We start from the raw sequence: 13,340 nt of genomic DNA on the forward strand, positions 1-13,340 counted from the left end.
GACAACGACGACAGGTGGGGGCCAGCCTTGTGAACAGATGGCACTCCTTGACCCCCAGCTTTCCCTGGTAGGGCACCTGTGAGGCTGGGAAAATTGCAGGCACTCTTTTTGGGGGGGGCCTGGGGGGGTAGTAGGAAGTGGGGGCAGCAGATGGGAGGAAACAGTCTTTTCCGAATAGCCAGCGAACTCAACAGTCCAACATTTGGAACAAAAGAAAAAAAAAAAAACCGTGGCAAGCAGAGGTGCTGGACGGGATTCAGGTAAATCCCTTTCTCCTTCAGAGCAGGAATTCTGGATCACTGAGGGATGGGGCGGGAGGAGGGCAGCACTTGTGCGGTCCACATTTCACTTATCTAACACGTCAGGAGAAACTTTAACAAGATTAACTGCTGCTCGGGGCCTCTGCTCGATGGAGCAAATTGAGTCTATTGTTTTCTTTTTCTTCTCCTTTCTCTTTCTTTGGACTGGAGGGTTTTGGGGAGGGGGGGCCCTTTGGGGATGAGGGGCAGGGGTCTGGCTCCTGCCTGCTACGGGACAAAAGCAAAGGAGTGTGTAGGAAAGCCCCCCACCCTGGACTTGAAAGGGAGCCCAACGTGCTGTGCGGGGAAGGCAAAGGCTGTGCCTGGGTGGTGGGCTTGGGAGGGGGAAGAGGTGATGCTGTTTACTAGACACGTTCTCTCGGCGGCCCTGTGTGCAGGGGGGCGGGTGAGGCCTGGAAGGCCGCACGCCTGAGATCAAAACTGAGCTCCTGCCGCCCCGGCACTGTGTCCCCCAGCAGCACCCCTCCTTCCTTCCCCTCTCTGTCTCCCTATCGGGGTCTGGAGAGAACGGGTAGGGGTGGGGGTAACCTCTGCGGATCCCTTTCCACCAGGTCCTTAAGGGATTCTCGGATCCTACAGACCCTCCATCATCGGTGGGCCCTGCGCACAAGCACCTCCTAACTTTGGCTTTGTTTTTGCCCGTATAAGCCTTTCCCTTTTTATTTATTAATATATATATATTTTTTTTTCTTCTTCTTCTTCTTCTTCCCTTTTGGAAAAAATAAAAGGCATGTTTTCTGAGCTTCAGAAGCACGCTGCTCCTTCCCTCCTTCCCCCTGCCTCTCCGAGAGCGCCTGTCTGAACTGGTGTCAGGGAAGTTTTGAACCGGGGCAGAAATAGCATCCCGGGCGGATCTGGGAGCACAGCCCGCCTACCAGGAGCGGCAAGGCCTGCCTCTGCCAGACGACAGACCCGGTTAACAGCACCGTAAAATTAGACCTTTACGAAACCCAATTGAATCCTGCAGCAAAGAGTGATGTAAGGCAGCCTGGCCTGACAGCACGGCAGCAACCCTCTGCCTGAAATAGCAGCGCGCTCCCTGCTGAGAGATGCAAGCTCTCTCCAGATAGGGGACCAGGGATTCCTAGGAAAGTGGCGACGCCCAGCCCGAGGGAGCCAGCGGAGGTCAGGCGGCAGCCCGGGCGCCCGAGGTCGAGGCGGGAGGACGGGAGGATGGCTGGGCACTGGCCGGGCTGCCCACCTAGGCCGGGCCTCTCCCCGCCTGAACTTACACGCAGGAGGGAGCCCGAAAAAGTGCTTCTGCAAAGAACCTCTGTTTGTTTGCTTTTTAATTCAAGGAGAAGCAGGTTCTTTTTCGTCCAACAGCCTGTACCGTGTTGGAGGATACGCAGAATGAGTCTCGGCTGGCTCAGGGCCAGGTGTTTACACACCGCCAATTCTGGCTCAGACTCAACTAGGGGAGGGGAAAAAAATCCACCAGAATCCTCGGGAGAAAAGCTCCTGGCTTTCTGGTGCTACACGACAGCAGTGCCTTTTCTTTCTTTCTTTCTTTCTTTCTTTCTTTCTTTCTTTCTTTCTTTCTTTCTTTCTTCTTTCTTTCTTTCCTTTCTTTTTCTTTCCTTTTTCTTCTTCTTCTTTTTTTCATTTTGAGAGGAATGTTATTTCCACACATAAAATGGGCCAGGCATTTTATACAAGCAATAATAACCTAACGTCCCCCATCCAATTAAAGTATTTTACTGCACAATCTTTGTGTGAGAGAGTGAATGAGTGCTCAAGAGAACGCGTGTGAAGAGAGGCTCCTTGTCTGAATTATAGACGTTTATAAAGCAAGCTCCTGTAGAATCCCAGGTGTTCTGCATACATACACACATGCATATATATATATATATTTTTTTTTTAAGAAAAAAAAAACGTATTTACTACCTTTTCATGGATGATACCTATCTAACCCTGAGCCCTCCCCTCCAGATTGGAAAAGCATTCCAAATCACTAGCATGGCAGGTAAAGCCTAGGAAGAATCACATCTACTCATTTCTTTCTTTCTTTCTTTCTTTTTTTTTTCCATCATCCCTGAGCAGCAGGCTCTGTGCTTCTCCCAGGTTCCGAAAGAGAAGTAAACAGACCGTGGCCCTGAATCACCAGCATCATCAGGATTAGTGGAAAGAGCACTTCCCCTCGGCTCTGCGGCCGTACCCCGCTTCAGGTGCCTAGGACCTGGATGCTGAGACCGAAAGAGCCCGGTCTCCCTCTGCTTCTTGGAGGAGGTGGGGATGGGGGTGGGTGGGGGGGGGGACAAGAGAGGGAAAAAAATAGCATGTGGTGACGTCAGATGTGGGGGGGAAAGTCACTCTCTCGCTCTGGGCTTGGGAGCGGGAGCCCGGGAGCCCGGGAGCTCCGGGGGCAGGATCCTGGGAGAGCAGCAGAGTTTGGGTGCCCCGAGATGGGGCTCGCGGAAGCAGCCAGACAGAGAGAGGCACAAGTGGCGGAGGAGCTCACAGCTTTCCCCGGGAAGACAGCGCAGGGGGGCGGGGGGGGGGGGATCGCGCACCGCCTCCGCAGGCTTCCCGGCGGCGCGAGGGGGGAACCCCTGCTCTAGGACCGGGCCAGGCTGCCTGTGCAGGGAGGGAATCTCCCGGGCTCGGGCCGCGGAGGCGAAACTTTCCTCCTCGGCTCCGGCGCCGCCGCCCCCCCCCCCCCACCACCCACCCAGTTGCATTAAAGGCATTGCCCCAGCTCCATGGGGAGGGGGGCGGACGTTGGTGGAGCTCGTCTAAGGTCTGCAACCCTCACCAAGTGTCCGGTTTCACTCGGGGCTCGGCCGGGGAGGGTGGGGAGCGAGACCGCCGCTCCCGGCGGGCCCCCGGGGGTCCCCCGCAGCCCCGCGCGCCCCGGAGAGGCCGCTCGCCCCAGCCCCGAGGCCCGGCCCGGGATGTGCGCGCCCGTGCGCGGCGGGGCGCAGGGGGCGCAGCCCGCAGAGCAACTTCGGGCACTTCGAGGACTTCTAAGTCGTTGGGATCGCGGCAGCCCCATCCTCGGAGGCTTTCGGGGTGCACGGGCCCCCATGAAACGGGGATGTGGGAAGGCGGGGATGCTCATCTCCGTGAACAAGTCAAAGAGATCCGTGACCCCCAGGATCGTGCCCCAGGCGGGCCGCCCTCCCCTCCGTCCGCGGCCGGCCCCCTCCAGCGGGACGTGCGTGCACAAGGCTCCCGAGGGGCTCGGGCCGCCAGGAGCGCTCCCCGAGTTCCTCCCCCCAGACACACACACACACGCGCAGGCACACACGCGCGCGCGCGCGCGCCTTCCCTCCTCCAGGCAGGCTGGGCGGCCCGGAGCCCGCGCGCGCGCCCATTCGGCGGACGCGGCAAAGCGAGGCCGTCCGCTCGGCCCGGGCGCCCGCCCCCCGCCCCGCGAGCCCGGGCCCCCGCCGGGGCGCCCTCGCCTACCTGTGATCACCGCCGGGGACCTCTGGCCGCCCTCCGCTCGCAGCCACACTTGCAGCGTGAACGCGTCCCGGGGCAGCTCGAGGTCGGCGCGGAGCCGCAGCTGCTCGCCTCGCCCGCCGAAGTAGAGCGCCCGGCCCGGCGGGCCCGGCTCCGCGGCGCCCCTCGCCTCCCGCTGCTGCCGCCGCCGGGGGACGCGCACGGCCTCCCAGGCACCGCCCGGCGGCGGCGGCGGCGGCGGCGGCGGCGGCGGGGAGGCGCGGCGGCCGCGGGCGGCCCGGGTGGCGCAGGTGGCCGGGCCGGCGGCGGGGCGCGGGGGGCGGCCGGGCCGCGGGTCCCTGCGGGCGCGGCGGGGGCGCTCGGCCAGCCCGCAGCCCAGCGCGGCGCTCAGCAGCCCGAGGCGCAGCACCCAACTCCAGAGCCGCATGTCCGACGGTCCCCCCCGCCCCCCCTGCGCCCCTGCACCGCCGCCCGGAGCTGCCAGCTTTGGGAGCCGCGGCGCCTCGACTTCCCTCGCCCTTCACCTTCCCGGCCGAGCCCCCCCTTCCACTCGCTTTGCCCCTTTTCTTTCTCGCTTCCCTCCTCAAGGTGTGTGCTCCACTCCCCCCACCTTTGAAGAAGGAAAAAAAAAATACAGCCCAACTCCTCCTGGTTGGCAATTAATTTCTCTCCCCGCTCCTTTATCTGCCTTATTTCACCCCCCCACCCTCTAACAGCTGGTTGCCTTCCTCCTTGTTTTATTTCATTTTATTTTATATGATTTCTCGCTGTTCCAAAAAAAAAAAAAAAAGCTCCTCTAAGACACTGATCCGCTGAATTCCCTCCCCCCCCAAAAGATGCTCTAATTTATTTATTTTTTGCGTCCTTTATAACACAAGCCACAGCCCCCTTCTCCCCCCCCCGTCCCCCCTCCCCTCCCTCCTTCTTCACAAAATGAAAGGAAAGAGGGGGGAAAAAGCCCTCAGAAGATGAGTAAACAAGCGTATGCTAATCTGCTCCCGAGCGCTCCACCTTCCCAATTGAATGAGTCCCTGTTAAAACTGCGGGGATCATGACTAATCAATCAGTTTGGAGAGGCCGAGCTACCCAGCCTTCCTCCACTTCGCCGTTTGCCTCCTTCGCTCCCGCTTCTCCACCCCCTCCTTTTTTTTTTTTTTTTTAGAAGACAATCTTAAAGTAACAATTTAATGAAATTCTGTACACACCCCCTTATGGTCCTTCCAGCTCTCCTCGTTCCTGCTCAAAACACACATTCCTGTTTTTGTTTTGGTTTGCTTGCTTTTTTGTGCCCCCCCTCCTTCACCACCCCCCCTTATTATTATTATTATTATTATTATTATTATTACTATTATTATTTTTTCTCCTGGCGGGAGGAAAAAAAAAATCTCGCGCCTCTCTCAGGAGCTCCTTTGCACTTTGCTAGTAAACCTCATCCCTCTCTATAGCACAGAAAGGGTCTTGAAACTTGATTCTCTGAATTTTTTGTAATGCTGTCTCTCTCCCTCGCTCACCCTCATCTGTCTCTCTCCCCCCCCTCCTTCTTCCTCTCTTTTTCTCCCTCTCTCCACTCCCTTTCTCTCCCTCGTCCTCTTTCCTTCCTCCTTACTCCCTCTCTTTTACCTTCTCAATCCTTCCCCCCCCCTCAGAATTCCCTTAAAGTTATGCAACGGTGAACGTCCCCCCCCCACACACACACCCGCCCTCCTCCCTGAGCCCCCCAGTGCTGCTGGTTGCAGCTAGTCCAAGTGTTGTCTTCAAAATCCTCACAGAATCCTCAGGAACAACCAGAAGAAAGGCATTTTCCAAGGCATTTGCCTTTCCGAAGCTTGCACTCAGCACAACTGGGTCTCTACTCCAGGATACTCTTAAAAATATTCTATTGGCTGTTAGAAATTATTGTAGTTTTATATTAAAAAAATGAGAGAGACATATTCATTTACCTGCCTTTTTTTTTTTTTCAACCTAAGACATTCAGGTTCTCGGACACTGTTCAAGTCACAGGTAAGGGTCTGACCGTTTGCTGCTTTGTGGATCTGTTTTGAACTGGGACATATATGTAATAGATTTTTGTTCTTCTTCCCCCCTCTTTATGGAACTCAAAAGCTCCCCCTTATGGCAAAACAGTTCTTTTTTTTTTCCCTTCCAAGTGTTTAATAAGTCAAAATGAGTTAGCAGTGGTGAATTACAAGTTATTAATTACCAGTATGATCAAACAATGTAGTGATAAAAAGATGCTGCGTGAGGTTTGCGTGTGGAAAGCACGCTAGGAGCCTGAGGTGAAGTTTGCTCCATTAACCAGGGGACTTTCCTCCCCATGCACCCCTGTCCTCAGGGCTGCTCCAGATCTTTCCCAAGAGCTGGGATCGTGTCTGCACACTTCAGGGAGAGTGAATACCAGTGGAGAATATGTGTTGGTGAAAGTATGCAGATTTGTAGAATGAGCAAATGACTCAGACATCCCCTCTATAAAAGCCGGAATGTGGTATGCAGGGATCGTGGCACTATTCTGAAAACAGGAGATCTCAGAGTCAGATCTTCTTGGTTTGGGAAGAACTGGCCGCATGGTCCGGGGCCAAGAATGTTTGAACTCAGTTTCTCTAGTTATGAAATGAAAAAGGTGTCCTATTAAATGTGTTTCCGGGCTGAAGGGAAAAGATCTTCGGGAGTCCAATGCCATAGATACGGAATTCGCCGGAGCAAATCGTTCACTTTCTGCAATTCCAAGTCATCTATGAAAGTCATGAGGTTGGCATTCAATAAAAAAAGGGGGGAAAAAAAAGCAAAGCAAAAAGATCTATGTTGAACTCCATAAATTACATCCTGCAAAACCCCCCCTCTTTCCCCAACAGAGGTTGGAACAGGACTACGAATTCACTTCAATTGTGGCAATTAGGCATCGGAAAACTCTATTCCTTCCAGGGGCTTCTAAGTCATTGTATACAACAGTTTTGAATATTCCTAGACCTGTGGGACGTTGTCAGCTTTCCCACAAAGAGTCATAACACAGAGTTTCAGTTCTAAGTCCCCAGTCACGCCAACACGTGTCAGTGCTCTGTCCCGCACGAGCCGCTTTGCCTCGCTAGAGCCTTCCACTGCTTCACCTTTAAAATGGGACCATCTCCCGAATTCATTTTGACAACAAACTACGCTCTGGGGTATACTACTACTCTGTAAACTATAAAAATGCTAAGTGGATACCATCTAGTTTAGGTTGTCGGCAAGTGCCAAGTGCCCCTTAGGTTCTTAAAGACAAGTGAAAACCCAGGAAGCCAAGGTTTCATTTCTGTCCTGGGGCAGACGTGAGGATGAAGGGACAGATCCAAGTATCAGAGCTCCCGAGCTTCTCGATCTCAGCCCCCAAGTGCGTCGGGGCAAGTGGCAGAGACGTTCACGGGTCTTCTCGTCGCACACACACTGGTTATTCTATCCCAGCCGTCTCGGGAGCCACTTAGACTTTGATACCTGCCTATATGTGTTTGCTTTTAAAAACTGAGTGAACAAGACTGAATGGATCGTGACCCTTGGTTCACGACCCACCCTGACCACGGGTCTATGCATGCCACTCTTACTTACATGAGATACAAAATTTAACACACGCTGCTATCCCTCTTTTACTCCATCCCTTGGTCTTTCAAGGATTTGCCTCCTGTCCTTTCATCATTTACAGTCAAAGAGCAATTGTCTGAGGCTGAGGGGACTCAGGTTCTAGTTCTGACCTATGTGGACCTTTGACCTGTTGGCTCTTAAGTCAAATGAAAGAACAGAAGTCAAGGATACCTAAGATCGCTTCCAAATCTGAAGTGTAACGGAGTCCCCAATTATTAGAGTATGCCAGTAATTTCCATTAGATGGTCCCATATTTATCAATTCCATCCCAACTCCCAGCCAAGGAATTCCTTGGTTTGGGGGCAGGGGGCCTTGTCCTAAAAACTACTCTTTTAGAACAAAAGTAATTCCGTTCCTCCACTCTCAGGATACACGCCTTCGTCATTCATCTTATTTGGTAAAAATTAAAAGCGAGATATTTTGCCAAGGATGGTGTAAGTGTCTACAAGACGTTAGAAGACTAACGTCTAAGTGGATTCCTAAAGTTTGGGTCGGGTTTGAATGAGTGAGAGTCGTTCAAGGAACACAGCACTGTGACCTGGGTTCTTACGACCTGCAGCAAGTTGCTGAATTTCTCTGAGTCTCAGTGGCCTTATCACAGCGCTGTCTTGAGGTCCATGGGCTGTGTGACACATAGTAGGTGCTCAATAAATGAGCACCCTCTCTTCCTCCCCAGGGGTCTAACTTTTATGACCCTCTGGGCTGGTGCCACCTCTCGTCACCCTAGCCCCACCGACTTCTTACTCTAAGCCAGGATTACATTCATCTCAGAATTCCTAGGCAAGCATTGTCTGTTTGGTAGAATCTGGAACTCCCTGAGATAAGATCTCGCATTGTTCTCGGTGTCCTGTTTATGTCTTTCTTCCAAGATTAGAACCCACCTAGGGCAAGGATCTTCAGGAGCTCCTTCTGTTGCCACACCCCTCCCCCACCGGTCTGAAGGGCTCCCTCCTCTGGGCTCTCACAGAACTTCCTCTCAATTTCTCTGGGCACACCCCCAAACCCAGCCATCATGCTTAATTACACATCTGCTGGTCCCCCCTTTCCCTGTGGGACAGTCTCTGTTGCATTCACATTTGTGTTTCCCCAAATGATGCTTAGCACAGCGCTTTGCACAGAGCTGCTGCTTTAGAACCGTTCAATTTAATTAGTCCATATACATGGTGTATATTTGGAGTAAGAGAAATTCGATTCAAATCTCCTCCTTGCTTAAATTAACAATTCTTTTTTTTTAAAAGATTTTATTCATTTATTAGAGAGAGAATAAACAGGGAAAGCTTCAGAGGGAGAGGGAGAAGCAGACTCCTCACTGAACAGGGAACTGGATCCGGGGCTCTATCCCGGGACCCTGAGATCATGACCCGAGCTGAAGTCAGCATCTGAACAGACTGAGCCACCCAGGCGTCCCTTAAAGTAACAATTCTAACAACAGCTTACCTCTACTGAATACGCAGTATGTTCCAAGCAATATTTAAATGCTTTTATAGGAATGATTCTATTTAATGCTCACAACAAGCCTACAAGCCTACAGAGGAGGTCCAACAATCATCCCATTTTATAGGAGTTAAAAAAAAAAAAGCAAAACAAAACCTTAATCACAGAGACTAAATAAATAGTGGCGAGCCCAGCCAATCTGGATCTAGCACTCTGTGTTCTAGCTCCAGGGGCTGGGAAGAATCACTTAACCTTTTGAATCTCATTTTTCATTTTTATAGATTTCATGGGGTTATCTGGTAGATTAAATGAGAAGATGGATATCATGTTGCATTGCCACTAGTACATATGTCAGTGGGTGCTGGATAAATATTAGCTTCTTTACTTCTTCCCCAACGGTCGTTGGGTTATGTTAATTTAGCACACAGACTAGAGTTGACAACTGCGAGAATGACGCCAGCAGAAACAACAACCTGACTGTATTGAGCACCTACTATGTGTTAGACACTAGGTTCTAACTTTTCCCTTCATAGGACAAGGAGATAGGTTTGAACTCAGTCTGTATCTGAACTGCTCAGCAGCTTTCTATCACTCTGTCTTCTTAACTCATATTAGAAAAAGTAATTTTCAGCCCTGAATATATATATTCTTTTTTCTTCCATTCTTTTTTCTTTCTTTCTTTCTTTCTTTCTTTCTTTCTTTCTTTCTTTCTTTCTTCCTTCCTTCCTTCCTTCCTTCCTTCCTTCCTTCCTTTCTTTTTTCATTTTCTTTCTTTCTTTCTTTCTTTCTTTCTTTCTTTCTTTCTTTCTTTCTTTCTTCGAAGCTCCAAGCTCTGTCTGGGAAAAAAAAATAGGTCTGTGGTTTAATCATTGCCTGTTCTACAAAGTCAGGGTGGAAAGGGAGCCAGTGATCATACTGTTTCCTGAGGTGGGGTTGCAAGGGACAGGGTTAGGGACCACTCTGGCTGGGCTCGAGGTGTTTTCCTTTGTATTTTTTGAAGCTTTTGCATTTACAAGTGGGTGGCTCTGGAGTGAACTGGAGTCCTCTCTTACTCATCTCGCAGGCTTATGACTGGAAACTGAAAGAGCAACTTCCAGCATCCAACCCTGTCCTCGGACTCGTGCCAAAGAGTTCCTTTTTGCCCAACTCAGGTGCCCAAGACATTTCTTCGCTTAGAATTTTAGTTGAAGATGAAGATCCATGCCTGAAACTGCGTTTTTAAAAATTTGTACCCAAACATGAATTTATTTTTATTTTTATTCCACTAATTTTAGTTACTAGCTATAATTTGTCATGAGAAATAGTATCTCGAGTGGTTACATATATTGCATATTATATCATTTAATGCACAAAACTATCATCTATAGTTTTTTTATCCTTATTTTGCATTTTTTTGGTAATAAGTCTCAGGAGGTTGGATTTTATGGCACATTTGAGCCTAAGTCTATCTCATTCCAAAGTCCACATTCTTAACTGTTTGACTGGCCTGCCTCTAATCTACCTGTAAGCTTTCTATTGTTTTAAATGGGAATAAAATATCTCCATAATCTTGTGGAAGAGGAAGCTTTGTGAGAAATCAGAAATGGGCAATGGTGGGCGTACTCATTTCACCATGGTTTGCTTGATGGAAAATAAAGGGCTTGATAACCCATTCTGCTTAATTCCAGGACAAATGTATCTTGTGGTTTATTTGAGAAGAGGCCTGAGTCACATGGTGGCCAATGATTTCAACTCTCTTTCTTCCAGAAATTGCAGAATCATTATCCAACTCGCCATGGTTTATGTCAACTGAGATGGAAGGCATGCAGTTAATTGCTCTTCAGTGAAGACCATCCCATCGGAAACTAATCCAGCAACGCTTTCTGATGAACTCAATTTATACCAGTTAAGAGTAACATGACTCGTTGAGCACCTTTCCCATGCCATACATGTACTTGTGGGTATGTAGTCTGACAACAACTTGATTAGGTTGGTCTTGCTCTGTCTATTTTAAAAGCAAATTCAAATTCAGAAAGAGGGAGCAATTTACCCCAAATCACCTAGCTAGAAGATCTATGTCCAGATCAGAACTCTGACTTATGTGCTTTTCTCCAATCTAGCGCAAATGTCACCTTCTCCATAACATTATTCTTTATTAAACATTAAAATAAATCATTCCCAGAGGATTATTTAGCTTTCTTTCCTCTCCTATATTGTTGGATTTATGTCCTCATCTTCTTTTCTGTGCCAGATCTTAAGCATCTCGAGGAGGAGATCTGAGTGTACTGCCTTTTGAGATCCTCCATGGGGTTAACCCTCTATGGTTTATGCTGATAAGGAGCTCAGTGAACATTTGGTGAACTCTTTGGGAATTCTGTGGCCCCTAAGTATGTGTGACATCCAGAACAATGCTCTGTTTCTTTCATTTCACCTAAACTTTAGTTCTTCATATTCATAAAACCCAGTTCAAGAAAGTTCTGGCTCTTTCAGGAAAACTTACTCATGCCCTCTACAATCTGCTGAAACTTTCTCATGTCTTCTCTTCAAGCCATTTAGACAACATGATCATGCATCGCCTTGACTTACATTATCATGTGGGCATAACCCTACATAGACAGCAAACGGGGATGATGTTAGTATGTGCCTTACCAGCCAGCTGGTCATTATATATATATACACACCCTTGAAATAGAAAGTGTTTTACACCTGCTAAATCTAGCACTCTCCCTTTGCAGATGCAAACTCACAGAAGGAAAGGGGTTCTCCCAAACTCACACATCCAAACCACTCTTTCTGCTATAATGCTACTTCTCTTATTGCACATGCTGATACTTCATTTGTTCATTCAACAATTCTTTATCAATTATTGGTTATGTGCCAGGTATTGTGTCTGTGTCAAGGTCTGTCTAGATGTCTAGCATGATTTTTCACTCTCAAATTATTATCTTTGTCATTAATAGTTGAAATTTATTGTTTGCTTTTATGTGGTGAGTGGTTATACATTATATCATTTAATTTTTATAACAGCTCTAAGAGGCAAGTAATGTGATTACCTCCATTTTACAGAGAAGGAAAAAGAGCTTTAGAACACTATATGAATTTGTAACAGTCAAAAACCTGGTATGCCTGCCTCCAGAGCCCACATTCTTTTTCCTTCCTTTCTTCCTTCCTTCCTCCCTTCCTTCCTTTTCTTTTTTCTTTTTCTTTTTCTTTTTCTTTTATTCTTCTTCTTCTTCTTCTTCCTTCTTCTTCTTCTTCTTCTTTCTTCTTCTTCTTCTTCTTCTTCCTCCTCCTCCTCCTCCTCCTCCTCCTCCTCCTCCTCCTCCTCCTTCTTCTTCTTCTTCTTCTTCTTCTTCTTCTTCTTCTTCTTCTTTTTTTGACAGAGATAAAGAGTACAAGCAGGGAAGGGCAGAGAGAGAAGTAGAAAGAGACTCTTAAGCAGGCTCCATGATGATGTGGGGCTGGATCTCACAGCCCTGAACCAAAATCAAGAGTTAGACACTTACCTGACTAAGCCACCCAGGCGCCCCCAGAGCCCACAATCTTAGCCTTTACTATACCATAGCAATGAGAAATTTGGAAGTTCCTTCCAGACAAGTGGTAATTTACTGTGCAGCATCCCATGGCTATCCTTAAACTCGTGGATAATGGAGAACTAGCAGTGGCCAGCCCTCTGCAGGGAAGTCAATGAGCAATTCTAGTAAGATGAACATTGAGACAGAATGCCAATCAGTTCTGGGAGAAGACAGACAGAGACTAACTTGGGCCACATGTGAAAGCACTAATTTTTAACAGTTAATCAAGAAGAACAGCAGCCTTAGACAATGGCCCCAACAGATGTAGAAAGCTATTCGTTCCTATAGAGAAAGGGGCAGTGTCACGTAGATAAATGACCCGTTTCCCCTTGACCGTATTCCTGTGGTGTGCAATAAAGACTGTGAGATAGACTGGACAGGTGAGGAGCTCTTGTAGGACCTAAGATCCAGGCTCTGCTCTCACTGGGGCCGCTCAACTCCTGCGTTGCTTTTGGACAAGCACTCACACTTTCTCCTTTGAGAAACTGTCAAAATGTGAGAGGTAGAGAACCACTCAGCCCTGGGTCTTGCAACCAACAGATACACCCCGGTGCAGCTGTGTTCTAGGGCAACTGTTCATTCTATCTTCTACAACTAATGTTCTTTCTGATTGGCTAGTGTCTGTGATCTAACAGTTGTTAAGCGATTCTGAACATCACCCCAGGTGGATAATTTGTATCTGAGCTCAGAAGGTTGATTGCCATTATTCTGAGTCCAGTGGGAATCCTGCTAGGACCCCTGGATGATGTGCCCCCTGGTAGTCCCTCCCACTCAGCTCTTCCTGGACTCTCACCAGTGCTCTGGAGTCACTCCACCTTACTTACCACAGGCCAGAATGGTGAGTGAGCACCTGAGGTCAAACGGGCTCTAAGGTTAGGAATGGTTCTCTGGACAGTAGCCTGACCTGGCTAGCCAGCTTTCAATCCACCAAACAGTCTCAATGCCTTTCTGAAACTGTCTGGGCTACTCCGGCACATATGGTCCCAAAGGAAATATTAACTTATCTTCATGTCCCGCA

The 13,340-nt window shown here is 49.0% G+C and overlaps 1 protein-coding gene across 1 annotated transcript in view; it reads right to left on the reverse strand.

Annotated features, from left to right (window-relative positions):
- PAPPA (pappalysin 1) overlaps nucleotides 1–4,155 on the reverse strand; it is a 239,259-nt gene extending 235,104 nt beyond the window's left edge. Inside the window, exon 1 of the mRNA XM_055301662.1 lies at nucleotides 3,732–4,155. Coding sequence (XP_055157637.1) covers nucleotides 3,732–4,155 — 424 coding nt within the window. The remainder of the gene's footprint in view (nucleotides 1–3,731) is intronic.
- Between the last annotated feature and the right edge of the window lie 9,185 nt (nucleotides 4,156–13,340).

Source organism: Nyctereutes procyonoides, unplaced genomic scaffold, assembly GCF_905146905.1.
Source record: "Nyctereutes procyonoides isolate TBG_1078 unplaced genomic scaffold, NYPRO_anot_genome, whole genome shotgun sequence".
NCBI classification, from domain to species: Eukaryota; Metazoa; Chordata; class Mammalia; order Carnivora; family Canidae; genus Nyctereutes; species Nyctereutes procyonoides.